The sequence below is a fragment of the Rhopilema esculentum genome, chromosome 12, assembly GCF_057945365.1.
Source record: "Rhopilema esculentum isolate cy_ngs chromosome 12, ASM5794536v1, whole genome shotgun sequence".
Taxonomy (NCBI): domain Eukaryota; kingdom Metazoa; phylum Cnidaria; class Scyphozoa; order Rhizostomeae; family Rhizostomatidae; genus Rhopilema; species Rhopilema esculentum.
The window spans coordinates 640,966-659,128 of record NC_142826.1 but is presented as its reverse complement, the minus strand read 5'-3'; the positions used below and the strand labels follow the sequence as shown (position 1 = coordinate 659,128).

General features: G+C 36.8%; 1 protein-coding gene across 1 annotated transcript; it reads left to right on the top strand.

The window, feature by feature from the left end:
• Positions 1 to 418: 418 nt before the first annotated feature.
• LOC135681170 (protein CIP2A homolog L) lies at positions 419 to 15,312 on the top strand. Its single transcript, XM_065195493.2, has 23 exons — positions 419 to 621; positions 855 to 1,020; positions 1,663 to 1,775; positions 2,090 to 2,184; positions 2,325 to 2,421; positions 2,557 to 2,676; positions 3,484 to 3,930; positions 4,371 to 4,651; positions 5,216 to 5,291; positions 5,612 to 5,754; positions 6,154 to 6,373; positions 6,778 to 6,843; positions 8,376 to 8,486; positions 8,775 to 8,837; positions 9,097 to 9,138; positions 9,301 to 9,392; positions 9,522 to 9,635; positions 11,557 to 11,639; positions 11,830 to 11,969; positions 12,417 to 12,508; positions 12,729 to 12,811; positions 13,053 to 13,192; positions 13,528 to 15,312. Exons 1-23 carry the CDS (start codon positions 514 to 516, stop codon positions 13,696 to 13,698), a joined length of 3,063 nt encoding a protein of 1,020 aa, XP_065051565.2. The 5' UTR covers positions 419 to 513; the 3' UTR covers positions 13,699 to 15,312.
• The last annotated feature ends 2,851 nt before the right edge of the window (positions 15,313 to 18,163 follow it).

Sequence of the window (18,163 nt, the reverse complement as noted above, 5' to 3'; positions counted from 1 at the left end):
GAGAAATTTAAATTTTCCGACAACAATCTAATGAGCATTTTATTTTTCATACATTCGAGCAAGACATAAAGACATAGGTACTAAAATAAATCAGGAGATAAACTCTCATGATTTTTTCAAAGTCTGGTTTTATAAATTATACTACTTGAAGATTTTTCTGGTCTTCTCCTCTTAAAAAGGAGATTGCCAATCTGTTTCAGAGCAACGACATAAATTTTTATACTCGCCTTAGATACCTTTCTGATGACAACAATATTATATATCCGACAAGATCAGAAATTTTTCCTACAAAGTAATGGTTTAGCTTTACTGGGGGGTTTTTGCCCGCTCTCACCCTCTCTTCTACGCAACTGCTTATTTTTCAGTCCGCTTTACCTGAAGTAGCTTCTGTATCGGTGTCGGTTCGTGCTGTTGAATTGCATTGCGCGATAGAAAGCGCAGTTGAATGCGCGCAATTTTCAAAACATATTTTCAAGGCGGTTAAAAACTAAATTTAAAAAAAAATCCTTCATCATGGAGGTAGACTTTGATACTTGCTTACGATCACTTAGGAACTCGTTCAACCAGTACAGAAATTATCCTTCTGAAGATTCCAGGAAAGACCTTGAGCGCGAAATCAATGTGAGTTTTCTTTCCTTCCTACTTATAGACATCTTATTGGGCCTAGCCTACCGTAGCTTTATATGTTTCTTTAATGTTTTTTTTATTCTTAGTATTAGTTGTAAAATTTATCGCCAATGGCTTATTTTGATATTCATATGGTGTGGACTTTCTTTGTGACTCAAAACAGCTAACTATACATATGTCTGTTTTAGAGTGTCACACGATGTCAACTTTTAATCTCATCTTTTTAGGTAATTGTTGGTATTGCTAGCCACGGAGAACGCAATATATCAAGTCGCTTCAACCCCAGAAACTTACTGCATGCAGATGCGTTGTCTATATTCGTCACTCTTTTGAATGAAGTTAACCTGAAGGAATCGATTTTTGCAGCATCAATTTCATTATTGAATGAATTAGGTAAATTGAATTATTGTGTGTATGAGAGATAGCAATAATTAGCACGGTATTGCTTGTAACAAGCCGCGAAAGTCTTGCCAGAAGACTTCTTTCGCCCTCATTATTATACTTCTCATTTAAAACTCTTTTTTCATACATTTTAGTAGTGTATCATTACCAAGACTTTACAAAAGTATATTGAAAATAAAAATAATCTTATTCATTGATAATGAATGAGGTAGTTTCATTTTAAGTGAATACAGACACACTCAATTTTTTATAAGAAACAAATGTTGGCGTTGTGTACTCGAGTTTCTTAAAGCTTTTTAGGAAGTTTTGATACACTGTTTCTTCAGACGTTATTAGTTGTTCAAGGAAATTTTCCAATAGTACCTTGTTTTGGGAGAGCTTTTCCAGATGCAAACTATGAAATTCATCAATGATTCAAATGCTGATTACATTGCTGTCAACATATTTCATTCTGCTATTAGCTGAGGGACATTATTTGATGTGCTCAAAGTTTAATAAAAAACGCTGGAAAAATTTTTTTCCAAAAAATAGATTAGTTGATTGGTAACATTTGCTTGCAAGAAAACACAAATAAAGGTCAACTTAGTCAATTTGCCTTCATTGAAATTCAGTTACAACTAATTTTCATTTTAGCTGCATCATCTAAAATAAGACTGAGCCTTCAAGAGACATTTAATCTGCCTTCCACATTGTTCAATTTTATCATACAACACCAAACATCAAGTGATCTATCAATAATTTTGCAAGTATGACTTTCAATTATTTCTTGAAACTATTCATTTCATTTGAAGTAAATTAATCTAGCAATTTCCTCTTGCAAGCTATATCTGCAAATAGCAGCATGAATTTTCAGCAAAGTATCTTAACACTGCAAAAAAGTAAAAATTCTACATTTTGATCATATAATAGCTGATCATGACATCCAAAGAAGAATAAATGAAATAAATATGAGATTATTAAATTTTATATCAAGAGAATAAACAAAGCTCGTGCCATTTATCTGCCAGAGATCATCTCTCTCACCTGTATTAATCCATGACTTTGTATGTTTTTTGCTTAGTGTCTTCAGCTTGTTCAACTAGTCACATATGGCATCAAAGTCCAACATTCACTTGGAGATTTGAATGGTTTAATAAAGTATCTCGTTTCAAAAGTGTAAGTTTCTAATTCTTTGTTCCTATGTTGTTATGTACATGCTCATGTAAGGTCTCTTGATTTTTTGTAAGATTAGCTTGCCAAATTTATCAATATCTCAGCTTATTAGTCAAGTTTAACATCTTCTGTTTTTTCCACAGTATGGCACCTGAATCGGTACTGACAACTCATTGTTTGGGATCTTTGACAAATCTCTGTAGGAATAATTTCCTTGTTCAAGACCATTTAAAAAAGCTGGTAAGTTTGTCGACTTTGTATTAAAAGGTACATTGTCAGATGTCTCTCTTTATCTCATCTTGTATATTAGAGATATTTCATCTCATTTTGAGGCTGGAAAAACGTTTATTTTATAGAATGTGTTTTCCATTTTAGGGAAATGTCAAAGGCTTCTTTAGAAGTGTTGCTTCATTCTTGTCTCATTCAAATTGGATGAACATAATCTATGCACTCTCAATTTTGTCAATCTGCACTGATGAGCCTCTTGGTGAAAAGGTATATCATGATTTTACTCTGTTCTATTGCAACAAACCAAATATGATATTAAGAAGCTGAGATTGAATTGTTGCACATTTAATCATTATAATCACATGGTAATACATGCCAGAGCTCCAGGTTTGAACCCCGGCTCCCAGACGACCCTCAGTTCACTTAGCTGAAAATGAGTACCTAGTTGAAACATACTAGGGAGGTAAAAGCAGAGTGAAAAGGAACTGGCCACGCTACCACACAATGCCTGTTACCCAGGACTATGCACCCCCAACAGCACATTCCCAACAGCGCATTCCCAACAGCACATTCCCAATAGCGCATTCCCAACAGCGCATTCCCAACATTGCATTCCCAACATTGCATTCCCAACATTGCATTCCCAACATCGCATTCCCAACAGCGCATTTTCCAGCATTTGATATTGAATACAAGACTAACCCTTACATTTTATGAGCATTTTAGCATCAAATCTAATTCAGTCTTGGTATATATATTCTATATATTTTATATCCAATTTTTAAAGTTTTCTTTTGAAAATTGCAATATAGGTTTAGGAATGTAGTTTAGAATTGTGCACTAGAAATTATGTGAAGAAAAGGTAAAGCCTCTAAAAATGGCACTCTTTTTTATTTTTACTTTTGGTGCAAACCTTATTTTTACTTATAACCCTAAATAATGAAACAGATGCAATACAAGGCTGCCAGACTCCCTGATTTGTTGCAAGAGCAACTGTCAGAAGTTGCTGTTCTGTAATTCCCTAACTTTGCCCTCATGTTGTGCTCATGTTGTCATTCTATCATTCTTTACAAGGTTTTCAACAAGAATAATATTGATCAAACATTTGCATTGACATTCAATGTACTCTTGAAAGGAGAGAGTGTCAACATGCAGAAATATGCCTGTGATCTGCTAAACGACTTGATGCAAAGCACAAGAATGCAGAAGTATTTAGCCAACTATACTGATCTTCAAATTCACATGAAAGAATTAGCACTGAAGCTCAAAGCTGTTGATGAAGAACTAGTTGAGAAGATTCTACAATTGCTCATAAGCATGAAGAGCATTCGTGGCCTCTTAGAAAAGTTGTATTTTGGGCATGATGTGAACGGACAAGGAAAGGCTGGTAATGAAAATTGTAATGATAAGGACGGTACTAACAGCTGTATGTCAGTAGTTTTAGAACTGTGTGGAAGGCTTCTTGCAAAAAGACACCCCCTTGCATCATTGGCGCTAAGGTTCCTCAAGCATCTGTACCAGGTCATTATATCTTCTTCTTCAAATTTATAGTCTTGGTTGTAAACAATTCATGACATTAAATTAAATGTGACTATAAAGCTGTCTTTTGAAGTTTTCTTCAAGATGTTATTAAGGTCTCAGTTTACAGACGATCAATTTGCAAGAGTTCTGGAAACTCAATACTGGGGTGGGGGGCTGGTGGGGGCTGGTGGTTATAAACATCAAGCAGACAGCTAGGGACAACGCTGCAGATTTTGCTGCCAATGAAAGAAGTTTTTTAGGTAGTTTAGCAGCCCGGTGTTGCTTTACAATTTTTGGCATTTATAGATCAATAAAACCCAGCCTTTACAGTCACTTAACCAACTAATCATTCTCCATTTAACCAAGCATTGAGGATAATATGAAATTGTCTCGTTGTTGTGAAGAGATATAAGGCAACACAATGTTTGCGTCCATTCCAGGCCAATAGCCCCTCCATCCAATCTTCGTCGAAAGTAATTAGAATGCTTGCACGACATCTTTATTTACTGGAAGAAGAAGAAAACTACCCGAGCGTGCAAGAAAGATACGAGAACATCCGAAGAAGTATTGAGATTCTGATGATATTTTGCTGCGAAGAGAGGCTTACCGGTGCTGTTACTGAGTCAATCTCGTGCGAATCGATTTGCCGATTTATTGAAATTATTTTTGATCGATTTGCAACAGAGCTGAGCTCACCGAGGAGTATAAGCTGCGAACACAGGTATTAAGAAAATTCTTTCACATACTTTTCACTTTAACAATTTTCGTAATTAACATAGTCGTTTGATTTTTAGATTGTTGCTTACGGTTTCCAAACAAAGCAAATAAATTATCCTCTTAAATACTTTTAGACACGGTACTTTTGTGTTTTTTTCTTGCATCTGTCTGTAATCAATTTATAATATGATAAAAAGTGTACATTTACAAAACAGCAAAATAGCTGGTTAAGTTAAAGCCATGGTGATTTGTTTGCACCATTCTCTTCTTATGATGTCATCTTCTTATGATGTCATCCTACTCTCATTCTTTTGGTATTTTGTTGATTTCTATTTTGGCAACCATGAAGATGTCCATGCCTGGCTTTTATTAAAAAAAGACTTTCGTTGAGATATTTTTTCTACACTCCTTTTGGTCAGCATTGACTCTACCACTTGTTTTATTTGACTCATTTCGCTGTGATATTAATTTTCGTCGCCATGATATTTTTTACGACTGACTTGCAGTTTCTCGGTGATGTTGAATTTCAATCTGACTTATCGTTATGCATTTTTTTCATCATATACAGAGAAGAGGTTTCGTCTGCAGTTATTGCCTTTATCGAGCTCATGTCCCTGGTCATAAAGTACACAAAGCAAGGACAGGTACAGATAATCCTTAACAGGATTAGTTCTAATAGATACTTGCTCTTGTAATTTGCCTTAATGTGCCTAATTTGCCAGTTCTATTGCCTGCAGTTTTGTGACTTCCTCAACCTCACATAATGTAATTTTTTCTATGCTGCAAAATCTTCTACCTTTGACATTTGGTTTATAAAGTACTTTTATAAAGTACTTCTTTATCTATATTTGTCTGATACATTTCTATTTCAAGTATTTATGTATTGAATCAGCCTTTGCTTTTTCAAGCATATTGTGGCATTGATTTGATTTTTATCATCGATTAGCGTTTTTTCTCTTCTCAGGAAGCTTACACTCGAATCCTGCAGTCTTCAAATTTGCCGCCATTCCTGGCATGTTGCCTAGCAAGCACCTCCACCGATTTAGTGAAACGCACCATGAAAATTGTCCAAACGTTGCTGAGCTTGTCAAAATCTTCTCCTGATTTGTACGTTTTCTTATCTTACTGCAGATAATTGATAATGAAATTTCCTGTTCATGTTGGTATCAACTTTAACAGGGTTCAAGAATCTACTCAAGCCTAGACCAATTATTTAACTGCCCGTTGAACCACATGATCCTCAATGTCAAAAGACAATACTTTTTAAAGTTCGATGCAATTCTTCTTTTTTCTCGACTTATGATTTTATGTGTAGTTCAAAAGATCGCTGTGGTTTCCAGGATCAAATCATACGACTTCTTACCCTTATCTCACTTTTCTCTTTAGTTCTTAGAAATAATCAAATCGTATTTGCTGTCTTTAATCTTTCATCCACGGTTATGATCGATGGACATTACAAGACAGCTCTCTCACTGAATACAAATGTAAACCTTTTTTCCTTTTTAGACTGAGTACCCTCTTGGCATCTAACAACAAACAACGCGAAGAAATAACTGCTTTACTGAGAAAGCAGCAATCTATAGAACCTCCTTACCATCCAAATGTGGCATCCTTTTCTGTGAATGAAATAGTAAGCAATTCGAGGCGAGATGGTGGAAAAAGTAAACAAGAGGAACACGTTGATTCTATTTCTGCCCTGGCTGAGCGAGTGTCGTCTGGTCTTGAGGTAGGGTACTTCAGTCCAGTACCTGTTTTTTATTCGTAGCAAATGATTCAGAAAATAAAAAAATAGCACACCTAATATGCTAAAACTTAATCTAGGATTGGCCTAAGTCATTCATCCCAACTTCAAACTTTCATTTCAGTGTTACTTCTATCAAAGTCAGATATAATTCATATACTTGAGGGGATAGAAGTGGTGCCATCCTAGGTTGAAAAAATTGAATCTGATGAAGAAGAGTTGCCCAAAGACGTTTCATGCATTTTGCCACTCAAAAAAGTACCAATAATTCCCAACATCAACCATCAAGACCAACGAGATTAAGATTTTCCAGTACTTCACATCAGACTTAGATATAAGGTTGAAATTTAATCTTAATATCAAATTTAGAATATGTTGTTTTATTTTAGATTAAAGACTCAGCAAAGGTTTCCGAGATAATGGATATATACGAACACAAATTAGCAATAATTCAAGTAAGTCGCAAGTTGAACTTCTACTTTGCCACTCCTTGCAGTTTTAGAAATATTCCTACACGCCCAAGACCCGACGTGGGCATAACACAAAATATGAGAACGAAAGAAAGAAATTCAACTAAAGTTCAATAAACCGAATGTCAGTTCTTCTGATGTTCTTGATGTCAGTTCTTCTGATGTTCTTGATGTCATTTTTGTCTTTTCCCTTTATTGTCCTCCTTCCCATCATTTTCGACTTTGCACATGCATTACTGATTAATTTCCGCCACTCTACCCTATCAGTGGCAATGCCTCTCCACATGTCAAGAATTCCACCTCTTTCCAAAATATCTTTCATTGTATCTTTGAATCTTAGAAATGGACAACCATCTTTTCTGGTACCTTCAGAGAGTTCACCATCTAACGCTTTTGACTGGTCTCTCGTCTGGCATGCGAGCAACGTGACTAGGCCGGCGAAGTCAGTTTTAGCACGTTGTAACACTTCATTTGTGACAAAATAGTTCCATTTGATCTTAAGAATAAATCTAAGATGTCGCTGTTGTAGCGTTCTAAGCTTCTTGATATGATGACGATACAGAGTCCAAGATTCACTGCCATACCTGATGATAGGAATAACACATTGATTGTAGACCTCAAGCTTGGTTTCAGTTGCTAGATCCCTCTAGTTAAAAACTCTGTCCTTCAGCCTTTTTGCTACACATGCGGCAGCTTGAATGCGAGCCATGACTTCATCATCTAACTTGCAATGTTTGGTTACCCAGCTGCCGAAATATTTGAAGCGATCTACTCTTTCCAAAACTTTTCCATCAATGGAGAAATTTTCCTTCTCACCTACACTTATCGTTTTTGTTTTTTCGATGTTTACTCGGAGATCCATTTGTTTGGACAGCATATCATAAGGAGTTGAAAGAAGTTGTAGTCCTATAGCATTGTGACAGAAGATTGCGAAATCATCAGCATACTGAGCCTCACGAATGTAATTGCTAAATGGATTTTGATTTTAGGCGTTGCAGGTCGAAATGGTCACCGCCATATCTAAAACGAATTTCGATGTTATATAATAGATTGACGTTTTTAAAGGCAAGGTGCAATAGTGCTGCAGCGTAAATTCCAAAAGAGTCGGTGCGAGCTTGCACCCTGTTTTACTCCATTGTTGTATGCTATTGGATTAGAAAATTCTCCTTCAATAATAACTCTGGCATTGGCACCAGAATGCAATTTTAGGATTATACGAATAAATTTAGCGGGGCAGCCCAGTTTCTCCAAAATCTTGAAGAGCATATCACGATTCACACTATCATAAGCTTTAGTGAACACGATATGCAGATATGCAATGAACACGATATGCAGAACGGTTTTAGCGATGTGTAAACTTTGCTGTTTTTCTTTCACTCAAATGAATGTGCTTATAATCAAGTAGGGGTAATATTTTGCAATAAGCTATTAGCATGATGTTCTCTCCCTGATAGGAAACTTGCAAAAAGGGAATATTTCATGGAGCGACTTAAGCACGCTTGCATTTTTGTTTATAGGGAAAAGAGAGCCATTTGCAAGACCTTTTGGATGCCAAAACAGCAGCCCTTGCGCAGGCGGATCGTTACATCGCACAGTACCGGTGCAGGAGTGCGCAATCCGAAGCTGAGGTATTACGTGTACTGCTTTTGTGTTTAAGCGGGAAATTCAATCAGACTGTTTTCAAAAGATCTCAAATTAACCTACTTGTAGCATGACCTGTCTTTGATTTGCCTGTTATCATCTTTCTGCGAATCAACATTTAATTTACGCCGCTGTTTTTTCTCAAAACGAGATTGCTACATAAAATGTATTAGTAACGATTCTATAAGAGACTATTTAAACATGGCGCAAAAACTATTAAAATTGTAGCAAATGAATTCCGCATCATTTAATCACAAATTTGTTTTATTCGATAGTGCTTGAAACTCCGCTCCCTGTTGCTTGAGAGTCAAAAGACATCAGAAAGCCAATTTGAACAGGTAAACTACCCTCCTCTCTATTAAACGTATTTTGTTTCTGTTTTGTTTTGGAAATAATAAAGGCAATGGCTAGTTGATTTGTAAATGTCATCGTTTCTCCGCACAAGGTTTGCCCATCTACACAGAACGGCACTTTGGTACCTGCAAATATATGTTCCGTTACGTATTCGGCACCTTTAATTTTATGAAAGGCACAAAAGACACAGGAGACAGCAAATTTATTTTTACCTCCTAGATTATAATTTTGTTGTTCTTGCAGATCGATGTCTTTACCGTGGAAATGAAATCCTTGGAAACAAAGGTATTTAATTCTCAAAAGTTCTCTCTCATCATCCAACCATCATCGATTCTCTAATCACTTCCAGAATTATGTTTTCTATTTAGGCAGTTGATGCATTTTGCTTGATGTTTTGTTTGAAGGCTGTTTATTTGATAAGAAACTCTTTCTTTATTTGCGATGCAGATCGATTCACTTTATGATGAAAACAAAGCTTTAACGGAAATATCCACCGAACACCACCAACTAAAGCTTTCTCACAAAGAAGCCCTTGACAGGTAACATTAGCAGCCATTTTTATTTACAATCCTAACACGATAAAGTTTTGATTTTTGAGTAGACCTTGTTTGAATCCCAGTTTATTTTCAATCTGCTTTAAGCAAAAATTCAATCTGCTTTATTGCTAGACTGAATACAGTACGAAATGGCTTGATAGCTGCAGAGGAAGAACAAAAGAACATGACTGAAGCAAATGACATTTTGAAAAGGCAGTACGAAAACTTGAAGTCTCAACAAGAAAGGTAAGGAAACTTGCACCATATAACAATACCAAAACCATGCTTATCACACCCCAGTCAGGCCATAAAGAAAGTAACTGCATCATGAACTCATCAATTAAAGATCACCTTCTGAATGGAGAAATTAACCCATTTTCAAAATGGTGAACTTTGCAGCTGTACCCTCCACGTCCTTTGCAGCTGCACCCTCCACGTCCTTTGCAGCTCCACCCTCCACGTCCTTTGCAGCTGCATCCTCCAGCTCCTTTGCAGCTGCACCCTCCACATCCTTTGCAGCTGCACCCTCCACGTCCTTTGCAGCTGCACCCTCCACGTCCTTTGCAGCTGCACCCTCCACGTCCTTTGCAGCTGCACCCTCCACGTCCTTTGCAGCTGCACCCTCCACGTCCTTTGCAGCTGCATCCTCCAGCTTTTTGCCGCAACATCCTTAAATTCCTTTGCAGTTTCATGCTCCAAACTTTTGCAGCTGCACCCTCCAGCCCTTTTGTAGCTGCACCCTCCAGCTCTTTTGCCGCAACGTCCTTTAATTTTTTTGCAGTTTCATCCTCCAACCCTTTTGAAGCTGCACCCTCCAGCCCGCTTGCAGCTGCATTCTCCAGCCCTTTTGTAGCTGCATCCTCCAGCCCTTTTGTAGCTGCACCCTACCGCTTCTTTGCAGCTGCGTCTCCCAGCTTTTTGCAGCTACTCTAGTGTTGCTAATAGACGGCCGCCCGTGTGTTAATTTCAGAAGAATTCGCCCTTCCCCCTCGCTTATTAGCAGCCCCCTTCTATTAAATTTTACAAACCTGTCATGACCAGAACACGTAATTTTCACTTGTCAATAATTCCCCTTATTATGTTATGTAGTTATTTTTTAATTGTCATAATTTCCCTGGCTATATTTGTCTATCTTTATCTCTAACCATCTATCTATTATCAAGTAACCAGTGTCACCATCCTACTAATTCCATTGCTTTACAATTAAAAGATTAACCAATATCCACTCCTTCTATTAGCTCCCCTTTGCTATTGAAATTTGTTGACATTTCAATGAAAATCAGCCAACCTGAACCCCCCCTTCTATTAGCAACCCCCTTCTATTGAAAACTGGCCGACATGAACACCCCCTTCTATTAGCACCCCCTTCTATTAGCACCGTCCTTCTATTGAAAACTGGTCGATATGAACACCCCCTTCTATTAGCACCCCCTCCTATTAGCAACCCCCTTCTATTGAAAACTGTCCGACATGAACACCCCCTTCTATTAGCACCCCCTTCTATTAGCACCGCCCTTCAATTGAAAATTGGTCGTAATGAACACCCCCCCTTCTATTACCTCCCCCTTCTATTAGAGACACTAGAGTACATCTTACATTTTTTATTGCTGCTTCATGCAACTCTTTATCTTAAAAAGACTTTGTTAATTTGCTGTTTTATTATCTGTTCCTCTCAAGGCTGCCGAGAGCCATCTCCAGTTTTAGTGGCAGACCCAATGCTTTGCCCCTTGCCCCTTGCCCCTTCTCACCAAAAGCAATAAACTCAAAATGCGTTAATATGAATTTAAATTGTATATATTTTTCCTATTTACTTTTAATTCATATTCGCTTGATCCTTCTATACTTTCACAGTAACAATTTGAAGCTGTGCGTATTTTACGTCCTGTAGGCATCCTTTTTTGAATGCTTTACACACCACTTCCCTGTATTAAGTTTGCTAAAGCTTTTCTCTCTTTTGTAAGCCATTTATATTTTTGGTGAATGCAAACCTCATTGATGGATGATATTTTTGTTTTCTTTCTTTGTCTTTTTTACAAACACTGTTTCAAACTGAAAGAAAGCAATTGTTTACAAGTTGCAAATTTAAATTGAGATTTTAATAATTCCATATGTTTTGCTTTTCTGGTCTGCTTTTAATCTATAATGTCATTTTAATCAATTCCTCTAGTTCCTTGCTGCAGTTACGGAAATGCGAAGAGGAAAAGCAAAGCACAATTAAGATACTTCACGAAAAAGAGTCAAAACTTGATGGTAACCATCCCCATAGTCTTATTTTTATTTTAGAGTTAAACAGAGCGTTTTTGCTAAACCCTTTCTCAAAATTTTTGGATTAAAATTTATTTATTTGTCAAACTTTTGAAATCGCTTTTTCCACTCATTTACATTTGGATTCGTGGTTGATATTTGTTGACTGAATTGCAATTTTTTCCTTTAACAATAGATGCAGTAAAGAAAACTATTCAATTTGAAGAGAGAATAAAATACCAAAATCAGGAATTACAAGAAGGGGAAAAGAAAATGAAACAGGCCGCAGCTAAGTTGAAGGTTTTAGAAGAAGCAAATGGAGGTTTAACTGGGAAGGTATATTGAGGCAATCAACCCCATAGGCCATTCTCCATCTTTTTAGGCCATTCTCCATCTTTTTGGTAAGGTGTCCTGGATGGACCTTTTTGAATGCATTCGTAGATCTCCTACAAAATATGGAATACATAACAACATAATGATTAACGTTTTAACAACTTGAACAACTGCAAATTATGAAAATAATACAGTAATTTGTTTTCTAGCATTATAACAATCTTACTTCTTCTAACGTTCATTAGATCCTAATTAGATAAATGTTAATGCACTCAAATTACGGTGTAGCGTTTTACTTAAATGCACATCTTGAATTTTTGTTCGGATAAATAGATTTGCAGCATTTAAGATTTCAAGCCCACTTCACTGACCAACTGGCAGCCATTAGGCCCGGAACTTTTGTTTTTTAAGTTTTAAGTTGTTATGTCTTGTGTTTCTCTAACCTCGCAGGTTGAAGAATTGGAGACGGAAAAGACCAATTTGCTTGGAATTGTCAAAGAATTAGAAAAACAGAAACTCAACAACCAGGAACACATAAAAAGGTATGTTCAATTCATTTGTTTCAATTAAGGTAAATAACAGTGTTTAATTTGTCTTTATTAACTATTCCTTGATATCTGATTTTAATGTAGTCAGGAGCTATTTGAGCGTTAATGAATTTATTATTTAGGGCTGGCATTTCGCGATAAAATGCTGCTCTTGGTCAAATTTTTGTTTACTTACGATAACTAAGATTTTGACATTGTTTATGCTTCCATTCAGACTCGTTCAACAAGTAAAAGAACTCGAGAAAGAACGACAAATTTTATCGCAGAGGTTATGTGAGCTAGAAAAGAAAAATGAAGGTAATGAAAAAAATTGGATTTGCAGCACAAATTTCTTTGTTTTGTGCTTCCCTCTTATTTTTGTTGAAACTTTGTTTATTATTCGTGGCCTGGATTGCTAAGTATTGATTTACATAAGTTAAAGCAGAAAATTTTCCTCCTATTCTTTTCTGGTCATAGGGTGGATTTTGGGACGATAAAGCTTGATAACACGAACTTCTTGTCTGCGTCTCATCTATCGAATACGTTTTCGCATTTTTAGAATCGCTAAAATCAATATCAGCATTGAAGCGGGAAGTGAAAGAAAGAGATAATGATAACAAAGAAGTGGAGAGAAAAATGAAAGACGTGGAGAAAAAACTGAAGCAGACAGAAAAATCAAAAATGGACTTGAATCACAAGGTATGGATTGCATTGCTGAGGGTTGGCATTTAAGAAGACAAAAGGAAACCCTTGCTTTTTCTTAAAAACTTGCCAAAAACATTTTGTTTACAATTTTCACATAACAGCGATTGTCTTCTCTTAATCGTGCTTTTCATGTGATTGTGAGATATTACAAAACTTTAAACTCTTCTGCTAGTTAACGCGAAATTTTCTGACTACTGAATTCACATTATTTTTTTCTTGCTGTTTTTGTTTTTTCGAATGCTAAACTTTGAGTTTGCAACTTATTTTACATCTATTTTCATTATAGTTCAAATAGAAAAATGTTAAACACAAAATATATTGTTTTCTAGGTATCATCTCTTGGAGTTTTAAATGAAAAGTATGAGAAAGACATATCAAAGAAAGATGAAGTGATAAAAGAGTTGAAGCAGCAGCTCGATAAACATTCGCAAATAGCGGCCATGATTCACAATCTGAGTAGTGGCAAAGTGCCATGCAATGGGTTGAACTTCAGCCCGTGAACATCCGCTAGTATTCCATACTTTTGTGAAGCAGATACCCTTCTATGTGTTTTCATCTACTCGGCTTTTCTTGTGCATATATTTTTTCAGATATCTTAAAGAACGCTCCTTAGTAGATAAGCTCTTTTTGGGTTCCAGACCACCTGAGAATGAAGCCCAGTATTCAGTGTTTCAAATTATGTACCACAACTTTATTCTTTTTGAACGAGCTGATTTTTCTTGGCAAAAGAGAATCGTGCGGCTGCAGGAATCAGACTCGTGTTAAGGCCCAGTTCACACGAAGTCGGATTCATTTTGGAAAGGAGTCCCTGTATAGAGCCATGCTATCCACCACAAACACCCCCTGCCCCCTCTCCCCCATATATCTCTTATGATTTCAAATTGGCTTTACCCTGAATGATATGGGGTTTCGCACGGCCTATTTCCTGTATTTGATTTGTTATTGTACTTTGTGAAATCGGTTATAAGCTCCTGGTCAGCAGCAATATCTAAATGCAGCATGTGATAATGTTGTGGCATGTAGCTTTGATTCCTCGCACCAGTTGCATTGTTTTTTAACATTTTGGTAAAATTTTATCATGTTGTAATATACTATCCAAATGACTGTGGCATTACGTTACTGGGAAATTCATTTAAAATATTTTCTGCTCCATGAGAGGTACCTTGCCTGAAGTGTTAACTATACGCTAATGTCGAGAATTTTGAGGACCTAGTGATCTAAAGCTCAAGGAAACGCACAGAATCAATGGTAATAGTCAGGATCAGTCAAGCTTTGTCCATTTTCTCTGACAGCGCAATGTGATAATGATTTATTTGTTTATGTAATTTCAAGGCTGTTTCACCGTTGCAATGGCTGCAGCACTTGCATAACGGTGTGCATCGCCAGTGTCACTTTACTTGTGCAATAATTCACTCACTTCTTTAGCCATTAGAATAAAACATCATTATTGACAATGGTAACTTGATGGTGCATTTTTTGTTTGCTTTTACTATTTCCATTATTACGAGATATGTATGTCGATCGGAGTGATTCTAAGCAAAAGTTGGAACTGACTAATCGATCAATTTAATAATGATCTTTTGTTTACAAAGTAAGAAAATTTACTACTTAGTTCTGTTGCAACCAAAGTCCTCGTCAAGAATGTATCGAGGAATGCCACTGAAGCACTTCGTCATGCTCGATAAGGAGGTTCAGTGCGTAAGAAGCCTTTTTGGTTGGCTGAAGCCTGCAATCCTGGCCAAAAGGTTAGTGGACTTGAGAAAAACCCAATAAAATGGAAACTTTGCCCCAATAATGTTATCAAAGTAACGGCAATCGAAATGAGTAGAAATAAGCGTATCAACATCGACTGTGGGGGATGGGGAGCGTATTTGTTCAAGAAGACTACCATTTACCAGCCAGTCCAATAACTTTTGGCCAGGATTGTAGTTTAGGTTTTCTATATTTTCGGCAGCCAGTAATCTGAAAAGAATTTAATTTCATTCCAGCTTAGAAAGCGTCTTGAATACGGTCATTTTTATAAGGACCAGATATTTTCTGACTAGGCTCAATGTTCTTATTTTTTGATAATTTGAGGCTTGGATGTATCTAGTGTTAGTTAATAAATTGCCCCCCCCCCCCCCGCGAATAAGCCCCCGCCGTCGAAGAAAAATTGTTAATAAGCCCACACTCTTAAATGACCGAACAAGCCAATTTTTGCGTTTTATTTTAGATACAATAGGAAGGTAAATAATTTTGGTCAATGATTGATAGCACATTCTGCGACGAATAGAAAGAAACCTCAAATTGACGAGACATCGACAAAGGGATCAATATTTTTGACTAAAATATCTTGATTGGCTTCAACACTGTTTCACAATTCAGAAATAGTTATTGAATAAAGATACAAATGAATTAAACTCGAAATCTGGGGAAAACTAAACAGCAGTTCTGTATGAAATTTTAGTATGCCCCCCAATCTATCCTGGATCGATTTTGTATGTCGATGATAAAATTTTGGGGAAAGAGTTCCCGATCTACCCAAGGCAGCAAAGACTTGTCGGTGCCTTTGAAAAAATTGCATCACAGACATTTCCATTTCATCACTGGTCAAATGAAAAATCTGTGACATCGAATTAACAGGCAATTTAAAAGGATTAATTCTTGCTGCTTCGTACAACTTCAAGCAACTTGTAAGGTCGTTTACACGATCACATTCTGTGATTACATAAAATATGTGATGCAAATGTGACAAGAATATGATCGTGTAAACTGGCCTTTAGCAAAATACCCGGGTCAAATATTACAGTAAAGCAATTTTGGCGCCCCCTTACCTTCAATTGCGCCCATATTCAGGGGCGGCCATGCCCCCTGCCCCTCTGGCACCGTGCCACTGCATCGTATGATAAAGAAAGCAAAAAAAGAGACTAGAACAGTCTGGGTTTACCGGTCTTCCTGGAGATCGTGTTTCGGGAAGGATGCTAATTTTGAAGGAAATCCTTCAGTTCCTTTTGAATATGTAGTGATTGTGGGACTTGTTCTAATTTGCAATGGGATGTTATTTCAAGTCTTTACTCCAGAATAAAAAAATCCATGTAAACAGGCCCTTATTGAACTACACTCCAGGGCCTCCGGAACAAGGCCCCCCCTGTTTGCACAAAGTAGAAACAAGTGCCCCTTTTTGAAAAATATATTGCGTGTATTTTTTCATTGCCATATATTCTGCCTTTAGAAGCTAAGTAAAATAACTTGAATCTGGGCGTTCTTGGAGGACCATTCACTGAAATTTCCTTAAACTTTTACTTGGTCTTGATGCAAAAAGTGCAAGCTCCTGTGATAAACAATATTAATTGTGAAGGAGACTGCCAGTTTCGCGAAAAAATGTTTTTAGTATATCTTCAGCAACAAATGCATCACTGAAAGGTCCGCATCAAATCCTCGGCATGCACCGTCAAATGGTCCAATGTATATTGTGTGTATTCCTGAAAGTAGAAACTGGACCCCTATCTCTGATTCTGTGTTGCGTAAAATGTCCCTATTGTTTGACTTTGCCAAAATTGTGTAACTCTTTTCACTGTGAATATTCAAGCTTCAGCAGGAATTTTGATACCAATTCATGTTCGAACCATTCTTTTTCTTAAACTTATATCTAGGTATATCAAAAAGCAGAGTTCACTAAATTTGGTTTTAACAACAATCCCTTATGGTGCAAAACTAAAACTGCATTACATTGCTTACTTTTTATGAAGAAATGCAAAAGTTGTGTCCCTGCAATGAGTACATGCTAGCAAAGACTTAAAAAAAGACTTCAATTTGCCATTAGTTTCCTAAAAAATTATCTGTAACATCATATCTGTAAATCCCTTTTGTGTTTCCTCTGACTGATTAAAAAAGCAACCCTATTTTCAAGATCCTATGTCCTAGAATTCAAGCTTCCAGACCACCCTTTCTCAGAGTTTTTCGGAACTCACATGTAATACGTTTGACCAAAGATTTCCATTATCTTTGGTTTGACCAACTGACTGAGCCCGCCGGGATCAAATCTAAGGAGAATTGAAAATTTGTTTCGTTCATAAGACTGATGAGATAAACCAAAACAATGTTGCAAATTAATTTTGCTATGGTAGCGAAGGATGTGCTCGCACCTTCAGCCGATTGCGTGAAGATGACTTCAAAAAATTATGTTGCTTTCAAAAAAAAAATCCACGAAGGCGAACAAATTTATGTGTTCAAGTGGTGATGGAAAGGCGCGAATGCCAAGGGGGACTTAATTGTTTAAATATAAAAGTAAGAAAATTAAAATCATTATTCGAATGGGCTTTTAATATCTATAGAGACTGAAACTTCGCTTTGAAAGGGAGAGGGACTGGAATTGGTTTTGAACTATATAGAGACTAAGAATTTGAAAATTCTATTCAGTTCATATTTTGGGTTGGATTCGTTGGTATGTTACAATAGATCTGAACTTTTGTTGAGTATATTGTCACAAGTATGAAAGAAGGGTGTGTGCCTGCTTCCTACCCGGGGCCGAATCCACTTACAATGCAAATTATAAGGAAAATAAGTATAGCGTATTAATTATGATCAAGAGTGCGTGGTCCCTAAATGGAGTACATAGCCAGCTTTCTACTTTCAGTGAAGATGGTTCTTACTATGCTCAGCGTGTTTCAATATAAATGTCTAAATTACCATGAAATCTGTACCATTTTTGGCACTTACTAATGTTTCGGATAAAAAATATTCGTGCCCTTTTAATTCGTTTTGGCCCCCCTCCCTGTTCAAACCTGCGTCCGGTGGCCCTGTACTCAAAAGAAACAAAGGTCGATGTTGCGTACTCCAGTTTCTTTATGTTCTGGAAATTTCAACAGGAGTGAAGCCAAAAAATTTGGAGGGGTAAAGAAGTGCTTTATGTCGACAAAAAGGGCGTGTCTCACTTTTGAAGGGTGTGGTCAAAAGATAAATACAGAACTACGGAGAGAAAAGTTA

Bases quoted from the DNA above. Each gene is read 5' to 3' on its own strand.
- LOC135681170 (XM_065195493.2), top strand. From the start codon at position 514: ATGGAGGTAGACTTTGATACTTGCTTACGATCACTTAGGAACTCGTTC. The intron at 8,487-8,774 runs GTATTACGTGTA...TTTATTCGATAG, and splicing joins GTGCGCAATCCGAAGCTGAG to TGCTTGAAACTCCGCTCCCT. The intron at 9,636-11,556 runs GTAAGGAAACTT...CAATTCCTCTAG, and splicing joins TTGAAGTCTCAACAAGAAAG to TTCCTTGCTGCAGTTACGGA.